The sequence below is a fragment of the Engraulis encrasicolus genome, chromosome 12 (genome assembly GCF_034702125.1).
Source record: "Engraulis encrasicolus isolate BLACKSEA-1 chromosome 12, IST_EnEncr_1.0, whole genome shotgun sequence".
NCBI classification, from domain to species: Eukaryota; Metazoa; Chordata; class Actinopteri; order Clupeiformes; family Engraulidae; genus Engraulis; species Engraulis encrasicolus.
The window spans coordinates 41,639,632-41,666,657 of NC_085868.1; the positions used below are offsets into that span (position 1 = coordinate 41,639,632).

Genomic DNA, 27,026 nt, shown 5'->3' on the forward strand with positions numbered 1-27,026 from the left:
ATTTCAAGACAGCCACACCCCTCTAGAAGACTTCAAAATTGTTTATAGTCTTTACAGAGTTTGTTAGATCTCTTTTGTGGCTCATTTTCCCAGAGGAAAACAAAGTTGCCTAATAATTGTGCACACAAATTTTGCCCTGATATAGGGTATTGGGCTCCTTCGATCACACTGTCTCTTATTATACCAATATGCATGACCTGGAATGCTTAAATCCAATAGGTGTTCATGTCCATAAAGGGTGGTGGCGGACAGTATGCATAAAATGGACGATATTGTCAAAAAACTTGTTTGCCTAATAATTCTGCACACAGTGTACATACAGATAATGATCCAGATCCAGGAATTTTAAAAAAAGATTCTTCAACATTGCGGGATAGGGCAAATTTTGATTTTCCAGTTTCTTGTGTTTGCAATGTCTGGTTTGACTTCATAGCAGGCTTGTACGAAATTCCAAATGGAAAGAATTTCAATTCAAAATAATGCCATAATACGAACACTAGGTGGTGCCATTACCTTGAATTTCTTTGAATTTAATCTACACCACCCATTGAAAGTACATAGAACACCACCCACTACCTAGTGTTCGTATTATGGCATTACTTTGAATTGTCATTCTTTCCATTCGGAATTTCGTATAAGCCTGCTTCATAGCTATATTTAGCGTATAATGGAAGTGGTACCAAATAAAACACCAAATATAGGCCTACTTACACAGCACTTTTAAATGAATGTAAAAATTCATCAGAGTGCAAAACGGCTATTAAATGTCCAGTGATCAATTGTGGCTTGATGTTATACCATTCACTTTCATTAATTATAAGCTTTGCCAAGCTTGATGCCAACTATTGAGAAAGAATACTAATCTACGTACGGACAAGAAAATGATATGCACATTCATGTGTTATACTTAGGATTACATGCAAATATGTAAAAATTGGAAAAGGTTGGACAGTTGTGTGCTTGTGGCCACACAGGCGACCAAAAACACTCCAGGTAGATACACAGACAGACAGTCAAACAAACAGACAGGGTCATCACTATACCGGCCCAATAGACAGGTAATAATAATGGCTACATAGCCTACATAGACAAATACAGACACCATCAAATGGAGCAAAAAAGAAGGCAGCAATTATGCACATTATGGAAGGCAGAGAAAGATTAAGAATGAAAATGATCAATGTGTGTATGGAGAAGAGATTAAGAGTCATCCTACCGCAGAGACAAAAGATGTAAATGGCGATGAACAACTTCATCTTCGTCGCGTCCAGTTGAGTTGTTGGATTGTGTGTACAGTAGGTGTGCTTAGACTACTCTTAAATACACAATTATTGAGCAACGTTGCACTCATCCCGCCTCTTCCAGTATACAGTGATGGTATGAAAAAATGAAGACATAGCGGTAATAGCACTCGCGTGACTGTTCATTTTATGGTTTCTAATCTAAGATGCTTAACAATTACTGGCACATGGTGTTACGAAACGCTCAAGGCAATTGATTGCTATATTTCATACTATAGTACACGGCACTGCAACGAACTTACTTATCACCAAACAGAGGACACAGAAATGATCCAAACATAATGCTGGGTCAATATGAAAAAGTATTAGGCCTGAACTGAAATGGATAGGCCACATTAAAGATTAAAACACACACACACACACGCACGCACGCACGCACACACACACACACACACACACACACACACACACACACACACACACACACACACACACACACACACACACACACACACAAAGGTTCAGTTGCCTATGTAATTTTATGCTGCCCATTCAACAACTCGATCTTGTCATGAATGGATTTACAAAGAAATGAACTAATAGAATAGAAGAAAATAGAACATTTTAGAAACAATTGCATTATTAGAAACACACACACACACACACACACACACACACACACACACACACACACACACACACACACACCATTACAAAAACTCAAGTCCCAGAAGTCTTTGCCAACTCTATTCTAAATCCCTCCAGTTCAGTCAGGTTCCTTGTGGACACAGCAGCCTGCTTCCAATCGATGCATTCAAATGAATTCTCAAGACTGGGATGGCCATTCGAGAATATCGCAAACTAGCAAACAGTGATACCCTTTGGGATAACATTTGGAGTAGGCCTATGTTAAGAAAGTTTTTAATGTAAACAAAATCTGCCCCCATCAGAATAGCTCAGATCTCTGAAAGGCCTGAGTCGAAAAATGCAGCATCACCGGGTACTGACAAGTCAAGGGTAGCGTGACCAATACAACAGCATATTCAAATTGGCAGATGTTATCCTTTAATTTCTTGATGCAATTTGAACAGTGCCTACTACTCCAACCTAATCAGTTGTGGAATTAGTGCAGTTTTGCATGCACACCTCCCATTGTTATCAGGGCTGGCCTGTGGGGAGAAATAGGGCCCGGGCACTTTTGGCTGAAAGGGGCCCCTCATAATTAGTGGCGCAGAACTGACTCACCGGTGGGCCCCACACCCTTGTGGGCCCCCGTTTTTTACATTTCTGAAAATAGGGGCCCACGAGGAGATGCCAGCTATGCCAGATGGCCAGTCCAGTCCTGATTGTTATAGTGACTTAATTTCAATGTCGTGACTGTAACTGAGGTGTTCCCGCGCAGTCCGGCATATAGGGGCTCGAACCCGCCGCCTCCTTGTCAATGTTCCAGTTAGAGCATGGGAGGCACAGCACGATACCGCTGAGCTAAAGAACCAGTCCAATAGCTCAGTGCTACGATGTGTATGAGGCTTCGGGAGTTAGGTTTACAAACGGTCCACACCACAATCTACTAGTTAGGCTACATGACCATATGTTTTCCCAAAATGCCTCTTATCCAGATGCGCTTTTGCCATAACTTCAACTCATTTTGTGATGACCACTGGGGGGAAAGTCAATTTGTGTTTCAGCCTTCCGATGAGATTTTTCGTTGTGCAAAGTAGGCCTGTGCTGGAGGAGCTAAGTAGAGCTGCACGATCATCAGCTATAGATTCCTGTAGTGCTCAGTAGCTTGCCTGTTACCAGGTTTATGATGTCATACATCCCCTGTTTACATGTTATTGGATTACAATAAAACTATATCAATCTAACAATTTTGGTCTGTAATAGCCTTTACTTAACAACAGTTTGTATTGCGATTTCACAGGGGAGCCTAAACTTCTGTGAGCTTTATTTTGAAGTTATTTTGAAGAATATCAGCATAAGATATGGCCTTACGTCCCAATGCTGAAAAAAAACCCTCAAATAAATGTCAGACGAAGAATGGCTCGTGAAGGAAACATGTCTTCAACTTAATGTGTCTTCATATAATAAAAGATATCAACATTAAAAAGCAGCCATTTGTAAAGAACAACATCAGTCTTGAAATTGCCAGTCATTTCCTGTCCCTATAGCAAAAAAAACCCAAAAAACGGCCAAGATGCGATTGTGAAATGAGTAAATCTCTAAAACTGTTCCTGGCATGGCTGAGATGGTTATCTGAGGGGTCAGAACATGGTTTTTTTCTATCAGTTGCTGAGATGGTTATCTTGTTTGTAAATGGTTTGTTGCTTCTGTTACCGCCAGTGCTTGAAGTGGGGGGAAACTCAGTTCCCCCACCTCTTAATTTTCATCATCAGAGTTCCTGCACTAATCTTGTGCGCAAAGGGATTGTTGGGGGCACTAGGGCAGTGATTCCCAACCTTTTGTGTCTCATGTACCCCCCAAACCATTTCATTGTACCATGAGTACCCCCTAACTCATATTTTACATTGCTTTTTCTATTCCAGTGTGACTTTGCTCCATGCATTTGTTCAAATTAAATTTTCCCAAGTACCCCCTGCAGTATGCTCGCGTACCCCTAGTGGTACACGTACCCCTGGTTGGGAAACACTGCACTAGGGCATGTTTTTGGATGGAGGGTGAATGCTGGACCCTGAGGCCAACCCTGAAGTCCCTTGATGGGTGCTACACCAGGATGCTGCATGCAGTGCCTAATATCAGTAAGAGTGCACATGTAACCAACAAAATCCTATATGAGGGAATATGAGTGAGAAGATTGCTGTGAGGAGAATGGGACTTGCAGGACACTGCCAAAGGCACTCAGAACTGTCAGCCAGCAAACTGGTGCTGTGGGAACCATTACGTGGACGCCGGTTAAGAGAACGAACCACACTAACATTTGTGGACATACTGAAGTAGGACGCAGGAGCCCAGAGTAGGCTACCAGCGAACTGAAAAGATGTAGGCTATGGAAGATCGGGATGACTGGAAGCAATGACGGAAGGCTCGTCTGAGGACAACCTAGAGAGAGATGACTATTTCAGAGTTTAAAGGGGTATGCCACTATTTTGGGGCTTAATACAATTAAAATCGTTGGCTGGGGTTTATAAAGGTGGTAAATTGTCTTATTTTTCATGTTAAGCGTTGTCTTGCTATAAGACAAGTTAAAAGAGGGAATATGTCGCTAAGCTAGTGAAAGTCAATGGATCTGTGTAGCATTGTAGCAAGCTACACGGATCCATTGACTTTCACTAGCTTAGCGACATGCTCCCTCTTTTAACTTGTCTTATAGCAAGACAACGCTTATCATGAAAAATAAGACAATTTACCACCTTTATAAACCCCAGCCAACAATTTTAATTGTATTAAGCCCCAAAATAGTGGCATACCCCTTTAAAAACAATGGTCACAATGATCTGATGATGCTGAAGGGAGACCCACAAGGACAATGTACAAACCTCATCATTTGATTTGAAAGCACATTGTTTTATTCAGTATTACATAATGCCAAGACTTTGGGGATATGTTTAAAAGATAGAGTACATCATATATGAAACATACACAAACACACACATACACATTCCATATAAAAAGTCACAGTCCTTTCCTGTATTTCTCTAGCCTATTGTCCTCAGATCCTGTCTTTACAATATGATACACTACAATAACAAAAAACAAAATACAATACAATGCAACATAAATAGTAAGAATATCATTACTGTATGTAATTCCAGAATGATCGGATGCATTGCCTCTATTAAATCTCCTACCGCCATGGTCATGCATCTCTTTATAAAGCTGAGCGTCAAATATGACGGGTATCTTGCAATCCTCTTGATTTTTAGATAGACTCTTGCCATCGTCTTAGTTTGGAGATTCATTCTTCAGAGAATCAGTGAGAACTCCACTAGATCCACGTGCTGTTGTGCATGTGGACAAACCGACCAGTGCCTGATCCTGGGATTTTATTTGATGGGCGTTCCTCGATTTGTTCATGATTAATATGCCATCTGTGAAAAGTAAAATGAAAAAAAAAAAAATAGGGGCAAAGCTTAAGTGTTTTAATGTGTGTGTAACAAGCACTGTCGTAGCAAATTGGTTGTCTTCAACTTAACAGAAGCCCTTCTGAAACTCAGAAGCTTCAACTTTTTGAGTCAAAAACTATGCAGTTACCTGGGGTCAAGGAGAGAAAGGTGTTTGGTCTCATTGTGAATCTCGTCGGAGCACTGGCGAAGAGGTACGTTGCCCATTTTTCCTGTGGTTGTAAAAGATAGAACAGGGCGAGAAACAGGTGGGGATATTAGAGAACGGTGATTTGAAAAGATAAACAGTAATAATCATACAAACAGTAATGATTAGCAATGGAAAGAATTGGAGAAAGCAGGGTTGAACTTACAGCAGTGATGAGGTGGGAGCAGGTATCAAGATGTGAAGGGGCAGCAGTTGCAATTGCAGCCACTGCAGTCAGTCCTTAGCCTAGAAATCTAGACGCCCCTAGCGACCGCAAATTGAATTTGCTCCCGGGGGCAGCTTTTTGCTGTACGGGTCTGGCTGCGCTAGGCTAGTCAGTCCTACTTCTTTTATCCTGCCCTGATATCAGAAAGTGAAAGGAGTGGTCGAGGGGGGTTTTGAAAGTTGCATTGCAGATGGGTTTAGTCACTCCAGCGCACTGGTTCTAACCTTTTTTAAACAAAAGCCCCCTTGACCTCATCCTCAGCCTCCCAACGCCCCCTAGACTTCATGATCAGGCTGTCAAAACACCCTTTCGTATTAAAAAAATTAAATGGACTAATGCCCCCAACTAAGTACTGCCCGCTCTCAATTGTATCCTTTTCAACGCCCTCCTGGGGCTTCTCAACGCCCCCTGGGGGCCGTAGCACTATCCAGGCTGTGCCCTCCTAGTGACGCAACACTTTCAGCGTTGCAACTAGTCAGGTCAAGAGCAATGCAAGTACTTTCTGAGTTCTCGAAAATACGGGAACTCCTCCCACTTTGTCGGTAAGCAAACAAATATAAGCAAACCAAGGGAGGCGAGTCAACCATACCGTTTGGGAAATTAAGTTAATTGTTATGCTCTTGGTAAGACCAAATATCGCAGAGATTTGAACGTCGATGATAATCAGGCAACTGTAGCACCCCCCGTTGAGAAACACTGCCCTAGCTGCCACAGCCGGCTACAGTCTTGACCTCCCTTTAACATACCATAACACTGAGGTGTAATTGTTACTGGAAAATGACTAGCCAATTGGGCTGATGGTTTGACTGGTTGTTTCACTTTCGATTGCTGTCAACAACACATTAATTTCCCTTGCTTGGTGGCACTTGCAGGTGTGGGTATCGCAGCCTTGAGGTTGTGGCCCTGAAATACTGGTGGGTGAGGGCTGGACTGGTGATCAGCCATACAGGGCATTTTCCCGTTGGGCCAGCAGTCCCCAAGGGCCGATGCTTTCGTTTTTTTTTTGTCTGTTTAAATTTACCCTTAGAAACCGAGCCTCAGTTTAGACAGCCGGGCCATCTGTGTATTCTTACAGTCCGCTGAGTCCATTAGGGGGTGGGGGTGAGGGGCTGGTTTATGCCCCAAAAAAAATGCCCGGTCTGGTTTGTGGTCCCAAGCCAGCCCTGTGGTGGGTCAGAGCAGTAATCTAAGCTCAGCATGTGATTAGTTGGATGACTGATTAGGGGACATCCCTGTGACACACCAGGGCCTAGAATTTTCTTTTGCCAATGACTTTTGTTTTGACACATCTAGTAGGCCTACCGGTATTTGGTCTGTGAACTTTAGGGGACAGTGTAGGCCTAAACAATACAGACAAAAGGTGGTGGCAGCAGGTTAAATAATAAAGAATGTTCACCACTTTCTTGTTAGTAATACACATTTAAACTATTAAATCCATTGCTTTTCTATAGCAGCCACGCTGACGGGTCTCCCTTGTGTTGGATAGTGGCAGTCAGACCGTGTGTGTGTGTGTGTGTGTGTGTGTGCAATTTCAAACTTCTGCGCTAAGCCTGTTACATAGGTTTTTGACAATAATGTATATACTTGACTTGACATGACTTGTTTGGATTTACAGTGGGGGCTGGGGTGGGATGGGATGGATATGGGATATGGAAAAAGCAGCCACCATAAAATGTTCTATTTTATTCTATTCTATTCTATTAGTTCATTTCTTTGTAAATCCATTCATGAAAAGATCGAGTTGATGAATGGGCAGCATAAAATTACATAGGCAACTGAACCTTTGTGTGTGTGTGTGTGTGTGTGTGTGTGTGTAGGGGGTAGCTAAGGTGTTGGGGATTGACTGGTTGTTTCACTTTCGATTGCTGTCAGCAGCATGCAGCTTGGGGTGCGACTGAAGTATAAATATCTTTGCGTCAGCATTGCGCTATAAAGGGGGTCGTTTGAGGATGCCTGGGATGGATTGAGGAGGGGGCGGGGGGTGGTGGTGGTGGTGGAATAAAACAACAGCTGTCGTTGCTCAGAAGCATTTATGGCTGTGTCACAATGGAAACATCTTATACTGTACCAACTCTTTCATAGTTGTAGAACACCATTTTTTTGGTGTGGGACTGGCAGGACACTGAAGGTAAGAGGCTGAATATTTCCTGTGACCTTGGTCCTTGACCTCATTTGTGTTATAATGCAACAAAGACATGCTTGTTTGTTTGTTATACACAGTGTCCTATACAGTAGAACTGTCATGTTCATGTACCATAGTGCCCTGCCAAAAAGCACAAAAACAACCATGTAATAAGTGGTCCGGTCATATTGGCTTCTTTTAACCCCATCTTACCACCTGTACCCCTGGATATATGCAATGTAGACCCTGTGCCCTTATCCAGACCACGTGGATTACTGCATAGGCCTACCAGGCCCAGGCTCATGGGCCCCAGAGCCAAGGGGGCCCTGAAGCCCAAGCCGCCACACCAGAAGAAATAATTCCTCTATATTTAGATCCTCATATTGTATTAAAATTAAAATTTAATTCATATTACTTCATATTTTCAAAATATATTGAGGGGAGAAAGACCTGGTTTTACTTGTGAAATCGTATGAAAGGTAAAACTATAATTTGAAGGTGTGTAGGATGTTGGCCAAAGTAGGCTATTGCAACAATGCTGCTCATTCAAACTGTGCTGCCTATATATTGCGAAATTTGAAGTAATAAACTAATATTTATTTGTATCAACAAAGAACAGTACGTTTTACAGCTAAATGTAACCGAGTGGAGGTACACTGATCAAACCATTTGATTAGATATATTGAAAAGTGACTACGCCAGTCTCATTATAAGGCGAGACAACCTTGGAATTATAATCACACACCCTTTCCCCGACAGGTTCGGAATGAGCTTGAGGACACAGTTGTTGCAATACATTCATTTATTTTACCTGGCGTCTCGCAGGTGCAACTGCTTAATGAAATTTATACTCTAGAAAGGGATGTGCCTTCCTCACTCAGGTTTCCACTGGGTCCTAGTGCCCACACTGTCAACCCACAGGTAAGTCATGCCAAATGAATGGAAACCTGAGGCACCTAAGTCACGCCCTTCTACTTCCGATCCGTGGGGCTGGAGTGCTCAAAATGGAGTGAGTCAAGTTAATTCCTCATCCCGTTTGGCATGTGCTCCAGATTTCACATATGACAGTGAATTTGAAAGGTTTGGATTTGCGTCGTAAGACCACTCATTTTCGACACGCAAGAAACATTATTTTAGCTTTTGTGCAAAACTGTGTTAGAGACTACACGTGCGCCTCGCATATTTGACGTGAACCGAGGCACAGCCAACCCTACCGCTGCACCGTGGCTTAAGTGGCTGCACGTCGGACATGCGACGTCTGTTGTGTAGTCCAAATATTTACATATTTTAGCACGCACATAACTCAAAAATCGCTTGCCAAGTGAAGTCAACAAGCACACCATTGGTTGTTATTAATTCTGAGGCACAGCATATGTGTGATCGACGGGGAAATGCGAGGTGGATCGGAAAATAGCTTTGATCAGTCCATTACAGCGCAGTCAAAAGTTTTTGCATTCCCAGCCCCACGAGCCGCCCGGAAGGGGTGGAGACTTAGGTGTCCCATTACCACCGCCCAAATAGGACCACAGGTCTCACTGGTTACATAAAAATGTCTATTTCTGGAAATTCTAAATGGTGGACATGGAGAAGATCCCAATTTTCATGTATGAAAAGTGACATTTCTAAAAAAAAAAAAATATTACACATTGCACCTTTAGATATTTGGTACTGGATTGTAGAACTGAAAACAGGTTGCCCATCACTGCACAAATTCTACCAGGCCAGGGTGAGTAAACGTATTAGCACTAGGGGTCACGGTCACAAAAATCACGGTTCGGTATGTACCTCGGTTTTGGGGGTCACGGTTCGGTACATTTTCGGTACAGTATATGGTAACAAAATGGAAAGAAACATTTTCTTCCTCAAACTCCTTCAAACCAAAGTCTCACAAAGAACAAGCCTCTACACCTGTTTTTTCTTGCATGTAGGATATACCTTGTAGTGGCTATGTTCTTATATAGCACAATAATGAGTGCATTCCAATATGCGACCTTGCGTCCTCCACTTCTGCTTGTGGCCTCGTACCAGGAAGTAATAAGTCATGATGACATCAGTGACAACAGCGTTATTTCATTGTCTCGCAAAAGCTGCATTGTAAAGTCCTTCTCTCATTTTCAAACAAGATGGTAAATGTAGAATAGTCCCCCAAAAATTGTTTTGGCTGGGCTGACAGCGGGGAAACTTAATTGTTTTCTCCACGGAGGCGGGGCATCAGCAAAACGTGAGGCCACAAGCCCAAGTGGAGGACGCAAGGTCGCATATTGGAATGCATTCAATGTGTGTTTTTTTGCCAATAAAGTATTGCTTTCAGCTTACCTTTTCTCCTCTGCAGTTTCATAGTTAGCCAGTTTTCATTTCATAAAGATGTATGTATTTGTTGTCAGTGCCGCTGACAGGCTTGTCTGGGCCTAGGGCAAAATTATTAGTCTGGTTCCTAGACCTCTGTGTGTTTGAGCTACGAAGCCCCCTGGCGGAACTACGGGTCTGGTAAGAGCCTAGGGCAAAATCATAATGAAAGTCCACTACCACACCCCCCACAGTGTTCACGCAGTGTAATGAGGACCCGATTCTGTGCCCTCTATCTGCCTGGACAACTGACCCCTTTGTTCCCTCCTTTCCTCTTCCATGTTTGTTGTAATTGTGCGATCAAATCATATCTTACGAGTCAGGGCTGGACTAAGATGGTCTGGGTTGTTGTTGTGGGGTGTAGTGGGCACACTGCGGGGTACGCCGGGGTACGCAGTCCACCCACTTCTCCTGAAGTGAGATTTAAAAAAAAATCTTCTGGCCATGTTTGAGTACAAAAAGGAAGGATCACATAGCAGTATTGCAGGGAATTGACCAAACTGATGTAAACTGAGAAGCAAGACGGTAGATTAAGGACCGTTGGGGGGTTTGACACGATAAGTTGCCTAATTATTTGATGACGTTAAAATTTGTGTACCCCTACCCACAGTACTAAATCCTAGGGATGATTTTTCATTATTGCATCTTTTCACAATTATGCAATTTTTCCAATTTTGGGCAATCAGGTGCCCCCTGGCAGGTGGGGCCCCTAGGCTACAGCCATATCTAGCCTGTGCGTTAATCCGGCCCTGTTACCAGTTGGATCAGTTACACCTGAACCACCTGTCATTTTTGAATTTGAATTCTAGAACTAGAAGAACCACACAGAGCCTTTCTATGGCTCTGGGTCAGCAGTGACCTGGCAGGAGAGTCCCCACCACCCCTAGAACCATCTGGTGACCTGGGCACACTCATGACAGCCCTTTCCCATTTCCTAATTTGCAATCGGTATGGTGAATAAAGAGCAGTACCTCAAAAATTGTTGTGGCTAGGTTGACAGCAGGGAAACAATTGTTTTCTCAAAGAAAGTAGATCCAAAGAAAGAAGCGTCATTTTGTTTCTTTTCCGGTATCCACTTTATGTCGGGTGAACGCCCCCTTAGGAGACCTTCGGTTAGGAGACCTTCGGAGTCCTGAGGTTGAGAATAAATCAAGCCCCCTTAGCGCTGTAGATGGCGGTAGCGCACGTCTTGAGCAAACACCTCAAAAATAGAAGAAGGAGGGGACAACGCCCCCTTAGGAGACCCAACTTGAGCCCACGCTTTTGCATTGAGTGGGCGTGGTTTGCGTTATCTTTCTCTTATCCAGTATTTTTGGTTTTCTCCACCGAGCCGGGCGTCAGCAAAATACGAGGACACAAGCACAACCGGAGGGTTGAAGGCCACATATTGAAATGAATGCACTCAAAGGTTCCCCACCTGCTTTAAAAGCCTACCATCTGGTGACCATGGCACACTCATGACAGCCTGATTCTTAAAACCTTCACGCAGAGCCTATGACAGGGGTGGGGAACCTATGTTTCAATGTTATACAGCTTCACATGAAATAAATATAACATGTTTTGTGAAGGAATCCTGGAAATTACATTTCCAATACAATTAAGTTTTAGTCAGGTGATCAAGAGAAGGTGGGCCCCACCTGGTGGGGTTTGTTTTAAAGCGGGCTGCCTTCAAGATAGGCCTTAAGTGCAGAGGGAAATCATGGTTTATGTTCATAGTGCGGCCCCCGGAGGACTTTGACGGCTCATGAAGGAATTTTAAGTGACCCCTCGAATGAAAAAGGTTCCCCATCCCTGGCCTATGATTTAACCTTGTCGTCACCAAAATTGTAAAGGCTATGTCTTAATGTTACTTAAAGGGACACTGTGTGAGATTTTTAGTTGTTCATTTCCAGAATTCATGCTGCCCACTCACTAATGTTACCTTTTTCATGAATACTTACCACCACCATGAAATTCTAAGTATTCATTATGACTGAAAAAAATGCACTTTTCATACATGAAAAGGGGGATCTTATCCATGGTCAGCCATTTTGAATTTCCAGAAATAGCCATTTTTAGCTGCAAAAAATGACTGTACTTGGGCCATACTAGAAAATATTAGTTTATTACTTGGTAAACTATCATGAAAAGGTCAAATTTGGCCATAGGCGACACAGTTTCAATGAGCAGCATAGTTGCAGTACCTTTTTTGACCATTTCCTGCACAGTGTCCCTTTAAGGCTCTCTGCACTGTCATTGCAATGTTGTTATGATATACCTGTAGTTAAGTATTTTCAGCAAATAGTGAATAGGCCCGCCGGCAACCCCATCTGCATTAAGGGCCTACATGAAGTCAGCACTTAATACCAAACATTGGCCAAACATGTATTAAAGGTGTCGACAGTAATTCATTTGGCAATGCATAATGGCAAATGCCATAATCAATGTGACCAGTCATACTTTTTTACGTTTCAATTAGGCCTACTTCTGTGGGCATTTCCAGAGCAAATTAACTTCACATTAAATTAAACCACTTCAAAGCATTGAAAACAGCAGGACTGACACACAACAGCCAATAAAATGCTGTTCAGTGTCTGACTGCTTCTTGAAAAATTGGCCTCGTCTTCAGTAGAAATGTAATGCATTGCAATGCACGGCAGAATCGATTGAAATAGTTAAAACCAGTCCTTTCGCCAATTCAAACAGATATCCAAAAGTTCAAATGTGAAAACCTTCCAAAATGCAGGGCTCTAAATTAACACCAGCCAACTGCTGGTGAAAAATAAGTTTGGCTGGTAGAAAATACCAACTTACTGGCCACTTTGACCCATTAGTTAGTGTGTCTTTGATTAGTAAGATTAACATCTACAAGCCATTTTTGCTAGTGATGACAAAGTTAATTTCGAGTCCTGGTCATCAGTAAGCCAAGGAAAACAAGAGTCACTGCGCACTGGTGGACTTAATTCTAGTGGTGTTTTAAATATTGTGAATAAGCCGTTATAAAATAGCAGCAAAATAAGTCCACCAGTGTGCAGTGATTCTTCTCGTCTTCATAAGAAACCAGAGTACTTGTAAATGTACCTAAGAAACCAGAGTACTTGTAAATGTACCTAAGAAACCAGAGTACTTGTAATTGTACCTAAGAAACCAGAGTACTTGTAATTGTACCTAAGAAACCAGAGTACTTGTAATTGTACCTAAGAAACCAGAGTAATTGTAATTGTACCAAAGAAACCAGAGTACTTGTACTGTCCAGGAAATAAATAAGTCAACAAAGGGGGAGGGGGAGGGCGGTCGTTATCAACAGCTGCCAAAATGTAATTGTTGAATAAACTGCTCCAGTACAGATTTTTGTTGCTTCGCTTCACATACAGGTGACTTTGTGACATTAAAAATACAATGTATACACAATAGAAATGGAAAAAGCCCCCCGCCCCCTTTACCCTGCCCCCCCCCCCCCCCCCCAAATATTTTCTTAAAAATAAATTCATATACAACCGAACAGATGGCTATGCGTATGCAGTAATAATAGACAAACATGGGGGATTCGACACCGCATGACACTGTCCAATCAGCGATCGGGAGACCCGACGCCCCCTTCCCATTGGGTGGTAAGCAGAGGGAGTGGGCAGGTGCAGGTGGAGAGCACTCCTCCATGAGCTCTGATGAAGGGCGTGTGTGTGTGTATGTATGGGAGAGAGAGTTTGTGTGTCCGAGAGAGTGGCCTAGAGAGAGAGAGAATGTGTGTAAGAAAAAGTGTATGAGAGAGAGAGAGAGAGAGAGAGAGAGAGAGAGAGAGAGAGAGAGAGAGAGAGAGAGAGAGAGAGAGAGAGAGAGAGAATATATATGTGTGTGTCTGTGAGGGGGAACGAGAGACCAGAGAAAGGGGAGTGGGGTGGGGTGGGAAGAGAGCTCACGGCAGTTCTCTGCGCGTTTCCTGTACGCTGCATCGGCTACAGAGGGTGAACCCCAATGCAGCCAGACCAAACACTCTGGCATGAGAAAGAGGGGGAAAAAAAGACCAACAACAATCCCCCCAGCATCACTCTACACATCTCGCAGCACAGCGCCCGTAACAAAAGCAATGTTGCAGTTTTTATCTTCAAAAAAAAAGGAAAAAGAAGAATATACAATACAAGCCAAAAAAAAACATACGGTACATGAGAGAAAAGCAACTGAGATTAATAAAGTACATGATTTTGTATCTGATTTGCAGTGAAAAGGAGATCTAAGTGAAGTGTTAGTAACACAGGCATTTTAAAACTGGGGGAGAGCGACTGAAGAGGCCAGCAGAACACACACACACACACAAGCCCTACAAATTCGCCCTCACAGAACGCACACACATACATACATTCTCCCAAAACCCTCCCCTCTCCTCCCCTCCCCGGCCCGCCCGCGCACACACACACACACACAGCCAGCAACCATCATCTTCAGGAAAACCAGGCCACGTGAGGGCCCAAAATGGCCACGCGTCTGTGTCTGTCTGTCTCCCCCCTTTGATAAGATGGTGCTGATCGTCATGGACACCCGATGGGGACCGAGCCAAAATGTCCGTCGGCCTGTTTTTTGTCGTTTGTTTTGTTGTTGATTTGTGTGCGAGTCTTTTCCGAATGACGAGACCCTGAAAGCCGTATGGGAGGACCAAGATCCAAGATGGCCGCATGCCATGTCCGCAATCCACACGAGCGAACTCCGAGCTCTCCTCTCCACCTCCAGCTGACCAGCTCCACTCCTCTCCAGACCCCGCTCCTCCTCCTCCTCCTCCTCCTCGCATTCATTCGGCCAGCCATAAGCATAAACTACACTTCCCATCAGCCACCACGGCTAGTCTCTGAGGCCAAACGTCTTTCTGCTGCATCAACAAGGGTGTGGACTCTTGTGTGCCATCTAAACAACCCCACGCTCGCTCTCAAACAGTCCAACAATCGCACACGCTCACGCACACAGACGCACGCACACAAGCACAAAAGATGCATAAACAGCCATTCACACAGACACACGCACACACACACACACACACGATGCTTGCACAGCCATTCACACACACACACCCACACTGTCCCCTGTGGTTCCGTTGCTATGGTTTTCTTTTGGAGGGGGGACCCTGACTGTATTCTCACCCACCCCACATCTCAGAGAGAAAAAGAGACATCGAGAGAGAAAGAGAGGGGGAGCGCAAATGGAAATAACCGGGACAAATTCATCATCATTATTATGCTACCTTTCTTAGCACTTTTAACCAATAGTAGCGTTATTCATTGCCAGTATAGATTATACGAATTACTGTTTAAAAAACAACAAAAACAAAAATGTGTCCTTTCCCCGTCTATCTCTTCTGCGCTCCCTCTGTCTTCCTTTCTTCAAAAACTCACAACCAGTTTTCGATTAATTTCCATAGAGACCATTTTTTTCTGACTGTGTTCTTAAAAAAAAAAAAAAAAAAAAAAAAAAGGTTAAAAATAAACTAAAAGAAAGCGAGATTTTTTTGTCGTATTTTTTTCTTAGAAAACAAAGATAGTAGTAGTAGTAGAAGAAGAAGGAGTGTGTGGTCTGGCGTGCCAAGTTGTGTGTGTGCGAGTCTCTGTCTCTCGGGTTTTGGCGGCGCTCCAGACTACCACTGCCCCCTGGTGGCGGGAGGTGGGTGGTGGTGTTGGCCGCCACCAGCTACTCGGACTTGTGGCAGTAGACGTCCTTGAGTGCTTTGAGCTCCTCGATCAGGGTCTTGTTCTGGTTCTCCAGCACCGCCACGCGGTTCTCCAAGCACTTCACGTACTCCTTCTTCTTGCGCCGGCACTCCCGCGCCGCCTCCCTGTGGACACCGGGGGAATTGCAAGTTTCTCTATAATATTCATTCACAATCATTTCAACAGTAATGTTTTTTTTTTTTTGCGAAGACAAGCATGCACACAATTGCGTACGTGCACACAAAAAAATATTGGAGGATCCGAGGAAAATCTGTCTGTGTGAGAAAGGGCATTTAAGGTGAACTCTACCCATGCAAAACTACTGGCAGCCTGACTACACATAGCCATATAGTAGTAGCCATGTGTAGATACAGGAAGAGTAGAGTATGTAGAACATATTTTATAGATCACTGACTGATTAAGTCAAAACGTAATGTTGCCATCAAATAAACACCAGAGAAGAAGGGATTTTTAGTGTGTGTGAACTCCTCACTCCAAAATACTGATCTAGTACATGGGTTCTAAATTTTTGTTTTCTCCTGGCTGTGCGACACTAGCTGCTCACAACTCAACCTCTGATTGTTGGAAACCGCGGTCTGTCAAAAAAAATGTTCGCATGGTTGGCTGACAGTGTCTTGCCACTCCTCACAACATTGCGTTTATAAAGACGGTGATCCCACCTCTATGAGATAATCAAATGAAGCTGATGTCATGGCGCATACCTGTTCTTCATGAGGCGCACCTCCCTCTTGGGCGTGGGGTGCGTTTCTCCACAGTCCCCACCACTTTCCAAGTCAAACAGACCACTTATTGCGTACCTGTTCTTCATGAGGCGCACCTCCCTCTTGCGCGTGGCCTCCTCGGGTGGGTTAGGCAGCGCGGGGGACGAGGCCATCACCACGCCGGGCGCGATGGCACTGCTGTTGGCCGTGCGGATCTGGTAGGCCTGCACGTCACCCGACGCCGCTGCACACACACACACAAACAGACAGACAGACACGTCACAACACTGTCACCAACACACCTATGTTCACCTCTCTGGTTCTCAAAAAACAAAAAAAACAACAACAAAAAACACCTTGATTTAAAGTGATACTGTACCATTAAAAAAGGAAGCTCATATTGAATTGAAATAAGCTTATTTCCAAAAATGGTACAGTATCATTTTAAATTCATTCTGGACCCTGTTTCTCAAACGCATTGTTGCTAACTTAATGGCAACTTAGTAGTTTGGCTATGGGAAGTTGCATTGCAAACAAGTAAGGTACCAACTTAGTTAGCAACTAAACGGTTGAGAAATGCATCCCTGGTCTGTCTCATTTCTAATACATTAAAATGACTGCGTCCCTATCTTCGCCATAAGAGACCGGGTAACAGAGAAGTTCATAATCAACTTTTTCTTACAGCACCCATGCATACATACTAGGGGGCTGGAATCAAGAACCCGAATGACCTGATGACCAGATAACTGATTCTAGAATGATCAGGAAGCGCGCCCAACACCTTGTCGTCTAATACTTTACACTGGGTGCTTAACTTAGTCAATGAATGAACTCAAATCTCAAAAGTAAGTGAATAAAGATGAGTGCTTCTTTATTCACTTAATTTTCAGATAACTGATTTTGACATTTCCTCTTAATTTGCTAACATACCTTGCTGATTTGTTGACATCCATTATCATGCATACTCAAAAACCACTTCGGCATAATGTTACCAATTCCCACCCTTAATACTTAACTCCGTCTCTCCGAACACATTAATTAATCTTTTAAATTAACCCATAACTTAATTCTAATTTCATATAGATATACATGACAATTGAGCATGATACTGTGGTATGCAAATACATTTCAACTCACTGATTGATTATTTAATCACAGACACACACCTCTTCCCAAAAAAAACAAAAAAAACAGCCCAATGATCGAACACACACGCACGCACGCACACTCACACCCTGCATGACCAGACACACACACACCAGGGTATATACACCAATCTTGAAGTCAAATTCACTACCATTTAACACCTTTTTTTCCACTACCTTTAGATCATTTTTACAACCATCACGACACTCCAATGCGAGTATTAACAATACATCTTTTGTCATTTCTACCTCCTTAACATTACATTACACTTTCGTTTTTTTGCAAAAAGATGCCCGAAAGGGAGCAGTGCGGCGGGACGGTACCATGCTCAGGGTACCCCAGTCATGGAAGAGGATGGGGGAGAGCACTGGTTAATTACTCCCCCCATTAACCTGGCAGGTTAGCAATCTGACGCCCTAACCGCATAACCATGACTGCCCCTCAAACTGCCCTCAGACACAGAATCAATCTTTTTTTTTTTTGTCAAAATGGTACAACAACAAGAAATAATAACAATAACAATCTAAAAATAATTTGAGTAAATTTTCAACTTTTAAGGCCATTAAATTTTGGATTTTTAATTTATCACCTTTTAATACTTTTTAAAACCCTGCATACACCCTGACACACACACAAACCGACACACAGACACACACAGTCAGACACTTACCCTGCACGACGACCTGGTTGCTGGGCACGAGGATCTGCTGGCCGTCGCTGGTCTGGGCGTACTGCAGGATGGTGGTACCCGGCTGTGCGCCCGCCGCGTTGGTCATGGTCAGGGTCTGCAGGCCCTGCACGCCGTCTGTGCCGTTATTGGCCAGCTGGATGGCCCCGCCCTGAGTGATGGCAACTGCAGCCACACAGGAAGAAGAGGAAGAAGAGGCAGGAAGTTAAAAACAATCAGGCCGGGCCTGGCGAGCGTGGCTTTCTGTATATGTGCACATAATTGGACCAACCACTCGTCAAAGACACAAGTTTGGTTTGGTTTACTGCCAATGAAGCAACTACGCATATTTCAGACAAATCAGGTACAACTGACAACTTACATTTCCATAAAAGTAATCAATTAATGTCAACACAAATACACATTAAAACGTAAAAATAGTTACTGTAGCAGTTAAAATAAAATATAAATAAACTATGAATAATCAAACAACACGCACACACTCAATCCTTTGCAGAGGACTGAACATGTGAGCTGTTCAAACAAACAAACAAACCAACAAACAGACCAACACACTAACAGACAAACGTATTAACAAAACACATGCCCAACCAGAGTGCACTGGTGCTCTTACTGTATTGGCCGCTGCTGGTCTGGTAGATGGGCGTGGGCACGGTGACCGTGGTGATGGCGGGGGCGGAGTCCTCCTCCGACTTCTCCTCCTCTATCCGCGGCACCGCTGGCGCATCAGACGACAGGTCATTCAGAATCTTCCTGTTTGGACCAGAGAGGCAAGTCCAGTCAGGGGGGGTATACTTACGTTCAACTTGTATTTCCCCCCCCCAATACCTCAGCTGGCAGGTGCGTCGGAGATGGCCCATGGTAGCCAGGCCGTGCCCTCCTAGTGAGGCAACAGCTTCAGCGTTGCTACCAGTCAGGTCAAGAGTCAATGCAAATACTTTCTCAGTTCCCGCAAATACGGGAACTCCTCCCTCTTTGTTGGGAAGCAAACAATCATCAGTAAACCAAGGGAGGCCATTTGGGAAATGCCGTTTGGGAAATGTTAATTGTTATGCTCTTGGTCAGAGCAAGTCTCGAAGAGATTTGAAAGTCGATGATAATCAGGCTAGGCCCATGGGTCACTCAGCAGACAATTTGAAAAAACAAAACAAAAAAACTACAGCACACTGACCATTTAGCTGTTTTTCTGTAATACACAGCGTTTCGGGACTGAAACATTTTGTATTAGTTTCTTCATTTGTGTCCCTGACGTGTGCCGTATGCGTGTGCGTATTACCTGTAGGAAGGACGCCGAGACAGGATCTCTCTGCGCTTCTGGGAATCGGTGACGCTGTCCACAGACTCTTGGGAGTCTTCGCTCTCCGCTATGGTGGAAATCTAAAGACACACGAACACGCACAACAGCATCAGAAACTAGAAATGCACTCAGAGAGTGCAGGCCTCTGCCAAGGAAGCTGTTTGATAGAACATTTGATTATGTTACACCCTATTTATATTTCAAGTCTTTCTGCCTTCTTTTCTAGGAGTTAGAAACTGTTATGTCAGAATTCGCCCTGTCCCGCAATTCAATTTGCGGTCACTGGGGGCGTCTAGATTCGTACCTGAAGACAAACAGACAGACCAACGCGACCGAAAACATAACCTCCTTGGCAGAGGTAACAATTTGCACAATATGCATATGATGCATGTTGTGGATGTGCCTCTTCACGATTATTAGGATTATGTTGGTGAGTGTGATTGTGAGCGTGAGTGTGCATGCTGTGTGACTAGAGACAGTTTGTGTGTGTATGTGAGAGTCCTACCTGCACAGTCTGCACCTGTGGCGACTGGATGACGGAGGGCTGTGCGGCTTGGATGACGCCGTGCACCTGAACCGTCTGGCCGTTAGGCAACTGCACAAGCGTCACTGTGGGGCCACTCGCACTGGCCTGGGCTGCTGCCATGGACACCTGGAGAGGTGGGGGTGATACCAAGAACAGAGTTAAGACATGATCAACGTAGCTCAGTTAGCCTGAAGACAAAAGAACCCCCCCAAAAAACATGCGAACTGATAGCATGCAATCGCCGATAACTTAAGAAAATGAGGACTACAGCAGTAGCCATTTAACCACCCCTCCCCTTCAGGTTAATTTAATCTGGGGTGCTGCTAAACTGAGTAGGTCACGGAGCTGCTGCCATGGACACCTGGGGGCAGAGTCCTGCAGTGGTCCATTTTTAAGACCCGCACCCACCTGTGCCCGCAGAACACAGCACCCACCCGCCCGCTTACCCGTGATTATTTCAAAGTTTAATCCGGACCCGCCCGGACCCGTCAACATTCCACCCGTTACCCACCCGTACCCGTGAAAAATCTCACAAATCGAAAGTTTAACCACCCCCTCCAGGTTAATTTAAATTAATTTTAAATAGAAAAACGTAAAAGGGGGTAAATCTGCAAACCGCCATTTAGTTAAGAAAAGGTGGACTCCAGGGTATTTTCATGAACTGTTTTATCACTACTTCCAGGTTAACTTAATCTATTTCCCTACTAAAACAAATATATATTAGGCTGATTCCAAGTTCAGGGTTAAAATGATGGCGAATCTGGCTCAGTTAACCTGTTTAAATTAACACGCAAGATGCTTTGCTTGAAGTCGTGACCGCAGTAAGAACCATGGATACGGCAACTGAAGGTCACTTGGACTAAACCCATATCTAGAAAGTGGGGAAATCTGATAATAGATGGCTCTCCAACCGTCATTTCATCAAGAAAAATAGAACTCCAGGGTCTTTTATTAGCAGATTTACAACCATCTCCACGTTATTCATCACTCTGCCACAATGCTGCTGCTGCTACTACTACTCTGTCAGAAGGTTATGCTAGGACTATGTAAATATACAACACAAATACCCCTATTTTTGATACATGTTCTCTATATATTTCAGTCTTGCACTTTAATGTCTATGTGGATGTCTGTATATTTATATTGTCCAAGTCTAAAGTATATCTATGTCTGTATTTAAAGTATGTCTATATCCGCAGGGGAAAGTAAGAAACGCAATTTCAATTCTTTGTATGACCAGTGCATGTAAAGAAATTGACAATAAAACCGACTTGACTTGACTTGAATCTGGCTTGCTACTGAACTGGGGTGCATTTCTCGAAAGCATAGTTGTTAGCAGTTATCAACTTGGGTAGTTGCTAATGGGAAATTGCATTGCAACCAACACAGTAGCTACCATAGATAGCAACTACACTTTTAAGAAATACATTCCTGAGTAGGTACAGGTAGGTGCCGTAGCGCAGAAAGTTAACCTAAAGGACGTGGTAGACCTGCCTCACTCCACCTACAGATAGTGGTAAACCTGCTAATAAACAGTAGGCAAGAATCCTTGAGTTAAGAAAATGAGGACTTCAGGCCCTTTTATTAGAAGGTTTACCACTACCTCTGGGCTAGCATAATCTAGGTTGCTTCTGAACCAGCTTCTTTGAATACCCTCGGTAGGTACGCACGCACGCACGCACACACAGAAAACTCCTATGTGTGGAAGCAGGTATCTGTGTTGGGTGCAGCTGCAGCAGTGTTAGGGTGGCAATGTTCTGTGTGGGCGTGTATGTGTATTACCTGTGCTAGGGTGGCAATGTGCTCTGTGCGTGTGTGTGTGTGTGTGTGTGTGTGTGTGTGTGTGTGTGTGTATTTTACCTGCTCTAGGGTGGCAATGTGCTGGGTCTAGGTGTGTATTTTACATGTTCTAGGGTGGCAATGTGCTGGGTGTGGGGGTGTATGTTACATGTTCTAGGGTGGCTGTAAGGGTGTAAGGGAGTATTACCTGTGCTAGGTAGTGCTGGGCGATATGAAAAAAAAGACATACATCATGATATGGATTACTTTATATCATGATAACGATACAGATCACGATATGGATTACTTTATATCATGATAACGATACATATCACGATATACCACAATTACCATGTTTTCAGTTATTCACTAGATTTTCTCTTCATTATGTCATGCCGCACGTTTCTTTAAAATCAAGCCAATCAACCAAGTTTCTTAAAGGTGCACTGTGTAATATTTTTAGCAGTTTATTCCCAGAATTCATGCTGCCCATTCACAAATGTTACCTTTGCCATGAAAACTTACCACCACCATTACATTGTAAGTATTCATTATGACTGGGGAAACTGCATTTTTCATACATGAAAAGGGGGGATCTTCTCCATGGTCCGCCACTTTGAATTTCGATAAATAGACATTTATGACTGCAGAAATTACTGTACTTTGGACACACTATTAAATATTAATTTATTATTGAGTTAATATTCAGGAAAAGCTCAAATTTGGCAGTAGACAGCACAGTTTCAATGATCAGCATAGTTGCAATACCTACTCTGGCCACAATCTTACACAGTGCACTTTTAAAATGATATTACATTTCGTATCATCTACAATAATGGATAAAGTTAGTTTATCACGATAGGAACGACAGATGAGAAATAGTACGATAGAAACTTTTTCATCACGATAACGATAGATATCGTCATATCGCCCAGCCCTAGAGCTAGGGTGTAGGGGTGGATATTACCCGTGTTAGGGTGCCAATGTGCTAGGTGTATGTGTGTAAAGGTGTATTTTACCTTTTCTAGGGTGGCAATGTGCTGGGTGTAGGTGTGTAATTTACCTGTGCTAGGGTGACAATGTCCTGGGTGTAGGATAGGGGTGTAAGTGTGTATTTTTCCTGTCCTAGGGTGGCAATGCTCTGGGTGTAAGTGTGTATTTTACCTGTTCTAGGGTGGCAATGTGCTGGGTATGTGTGTAAAGGTGTATTTTACCCGTGTTAGGGTGCCAATGTGCTAGGTGTATGTGTGTAAAGGTGTATTTTACCTTTTCTAGGGTGGCAATGTGCTGGGTGTAGGTGTGTAATTTACCTGTGCTAGGGTGGCAATGTCCTGGGTGTAGGATAGGGGTGTAAGTGTGTATTTTTCCTGTCCTAGGGTGGCAATGCTCTGGGTGTAAGTGTGTATTTTACCTGTTCTAGGGTGGCAATGTGCTGGGTATGTGTGTAAAGGTGTATTTTACCCGTTCTAGGGTGGCAATGTGCTGGGCGTGGAGGTGTATTTTACCTGTGCTAGGGTGGAAATGCTCTGGGTGTGGGGGTGTAGGTGTGTAATTTACCTGTGCTAGGGTGGCAATGTGCTGGGTGTAGGGTAGGGGTGTGGGTGTATTTTACCTGTGCTAGGGTGACAATGCTCTGGGTATAGGTGTGTAAGTGTGTATTTTACCTGTGCTAGGGTGGCAATGCTCTGGGTATATGTGTGTAAGTGTGTATTTTACCTGTGTTAGGGTGGGGAATGGATCGCACTCAATTTTTCTTCTTTCTTGTGGTTTTTATTTTATTTTAACTTTGCAGGGACTGACATGACAGACGTTTCGGCTGCACAGAGCCTTCTTCAGTGTCTGTGGAGCGGAAACGTCTGTCATGTCAGTTCCTGCAAAGTTAAAATAAAATAAAAACCACAAGAAAGAAGAAAAATTGAGTGCGATCCATTCCCTACTACTAGATTACTTCAAAGACGCACCAATAAGACGGAAGAGCGCGGTGTGTGGAAGATAACCTGTGTTAGGGTGGCAATGCGCTGGGTACAGGTGTGTAACTGTATTTTACCTTTTCTAGGGTGGCAATGTGCTGGGTATAGGAGTGTATTTTACCTGTGCTAAGTTGCCAATGCAATGCGCTGGGTGTGGGTGTATTTTACCTGTGCTAGGGTGGCAATGTGCTGGGTGTCTGTTTCAGACACAGCCGTTTCGCTGCCCTGCTGGACCTCTGCGGCAGCTTCCATAGTCATTTAGATCACCTGCATCAACACACACACGCACACACACACACACACACTCATTATTCACATGAACCTCACAAATGCACAAGCAAGTACAGGCTTGTGTGCGAGTGTTGCAAAACATAAAAATCAATCATATACACACTTCGATCGACTACACAAACTCACCCTGGAGAGAAAGTTATTTCAAAGAACCACATTATAGACGAAGCAGACCAGAAGACTTCAGACCAAAAGAAGGGAGCATTACTGGAAGATAGCACGGTCGGACGGGCACACACTCAGGAGTGTGTATTTGAGGTACTCAACAGTTGAATGGTTGTGTTTTGTGGTATTGATGGGGAAGGGTGGGGTTCTATTCTACTGCCCCCCACTGAAAAGAAGTCATGACGAGGGAAGGGAAGAGGGGGTGGGTGGGGTGCGGGGGTGACCCAGTTCACTTAGCGCCCCCAACATGCCAGTACTAACCTCTCAGACTGACCCATTGACACCCTCGCACAGGAGTGTGCAGTCTGTCGACTGGAGCCACAAATAACATGCATAGCTCGCCAGTCAATATAGAATAGGGTTGCCAACCGTCCCGATTTGTCCGGGACGTCCCGAATTTTAGGTGTATTTTATTTGCCCCGTGAAGAACGGCTCCCGTCCCGCATTTCACGTGTACTCGTTCTAATTGCGCTACCGATTTCAGCCACTAGGTGGCACCAGAGACTGTGTAATGTCTGCTGCATGCCTGTGCTGTCTTTTCTATTGGAAATCGCCTGTGCATTACACTGTATTGGTTAAGAATTTTAACTTAGGCACTTATCTGTTAATGTAACTGCAGATCCCTTTTGTATTTTATAGTGCCTTATTCTTATTTGTATTTTCTCTTGTTTCCTTTTCCCTTTTAGACTGTGTGTTAACCTAGGGATAAATACATGTCATTATAAACCTGAGCTATTGACCAAATCCCATCGTCTCCTCATCATTCCTCTACCTGGTATTCTAACCGATACCCCATCTTGGAAAACTCCTCATACCTAAACGAACCAGCCACCTAGCCTCCCCAATATTGGGGAGAAAATAAAATCCTGAAATAAATCCTGAAATTAGTAAGATTGCGGTCTGGATAAGAAACCATCATGATTTCTGTCATGGGTAGGTTGAAAAAACCTTTTCAATACATTAAAATGCAGGAAATTGCATCTAAAAAAACACAATTTTTTCTGGGGGAGGGCCCCCAGACCCCCCCTCCGACAAATGTCCCTCTTTTCAGGATCAGGGAGTTGGCAACCCTAATATAGAACCACAAGTCTGTCCTGGCTATGGGGTGGAGGGTGTACAGCAATATCAAATGTGAGGGGACTTGACAGCTTGTTTTGTGAAATATGCAATGGTAGAGTACAGGGTTTAACTACCCATGGCACTTCTATTTTGACCATGGAGTTTAGCACACAGAAGCATGGAACTTTCTAGATGTGGGTAGGGGGCGGAAGAACTGCCGTTTCTTAGCTTGTTTTATGTGCAGTGTGAGAGTGTGTGCTGCTGACTGAGAGATGGGAGTACTACTAGTCCAGACTCGCCCATGGCTCAAACTAAGGCGAGACTTGCCAATTTGCCGCCTTTTTCACTTCCGTATCCATTTTCAAGTCCATTGTGCGTAGAATCGATGTCATTTCGTACATTTCTTGTTTACATTTTGGACGTTGATATATTTAAAAGACGGTACATAATATACTTGTTTCGACTAATAGGAAGTGGTCGCACCATGCATACTGGAAACGTGAACCAGAGTAGAAATTTGTTCCAACTATCGAAATCTGACACCATCTGTTCGATTACATGTAAAAACTAGTGGAATGAAAGTTACGCAATCTTTCGCAACTACGAATACGCAATGAAATGGGCCCAGCATTACAGCAATTGCGTTGCTTGAAAGGGCGAAAACTTACTGCAGATATCTCAAGCCTCGCCTAACCAACTCTTTATATGGCATTGGGTTTGCACTGGGTGGGTTGCTAGCGCTCTGGCTAAATGTTCGACTGCATGTGTCCAGCAGCTCGCCGTTCCATTTCAAGATGTTAGCCCAGAACACCATGTCATAGGAATTATTATATGCCATCTTGCTCGCTGAGATGCCCATCCAATCCCATAACTTGAACAGTGCTGTGGCTAGGAACCTGCCCAACATTAATATGCTAGTTTCTGCCATGGATGCATAACAGATCACAGTCGTTTCCTCCAACTCAACATCTCTTTCTGACTCATTCGAGCTAACGGGCTAGCTAGCAACTTAGCTGTGTGAAACATGCCCACCGCCGCCATGATCTCTTTGTTAGAAACGGACCGAGCATTGCCGAATATTAACTTATACGGTGTGTGCATTATCGGTTTCCCCCACCGACGCGCCTCTTCTTACCCGACACAGAGTCTGCTCGTCACTCCCGGGCCCTCGGAGCTCCACTTTTATTCAGTCCGACACGTAAGAGACCGCGTCAGGCTACACCTCCGTCGCGTCACCGAGGACAACAACACGGAGAACGAGGGGGACGAAAATCAGCTCTAATTCACTATCGACAGGATCCGATGTGCTGACGGAAAAGGCCGAAACTACACCGAGGAGTGCCGAGCCCTACACGAATATGGGCGGAATTACACGAAACACTCCCTCACACTGCGCAAACTCACCACAAATCCTTCTCGAAAACAAATACAAATGACTACTTTGCATACTATTGTTTTAATAAATAACCGTTCCTACAGATGAAGACCTGCTGTCTAATTTGAGAAATCA

General features: G+C 43.9%; 1 protein-coding gene across 7 annotated transcripts; it reads right to left on the bottom strand.

The window, feature by feature from the left end:
* Nucleotides 1–13,463: 13,463 nt before the first annotated feature.
* On the bottom strand, nt 13,464–27,001 carry creb1a (cAMP responsive element binding protein 1a). Of its 7 annotated transcripts, none has more exons than XM_063212249.1 (9): nt 26,652–27,001; nt 24,170–24,268; nt 22,240–22,254; nt 20,232–20,378; nt 19,706–19,806; nt 19,043–19,182; nt 18,412–18,594; nt 16,692–16,839; nt 13,464–15,998 (listed from the first exon to the last, which is right to left on the bottom strand). In XM_063212249.1, exons 2-9 carry the CDS (start codon nt 24,257–24,259, stop codon nt 15,854–15,856), a joined length of 969 nt encoding a protein of 322 aa, XP_063068319.1. In that variant the 5' UTR covers nt 24,260–24,268; nt 26,652–27,001; the 3' UTR covers nt 13,464–15,853. The 7 variants fall into 7 exon arrangements, with proteins under 7 accessions (XP_063068319.1, XP_063068320.1, XP_063068321.1 ...); XM_063212250.1 differs by lacking the exon at nt 26,652–27,001 and adding an exon at nt 24,419–24,807; XM_063212251.1 differs by lacking the exon at nt 22,240–22,254.
* Nucleotides 27,002–27,026: the final 25 nt, after the last annotated feature.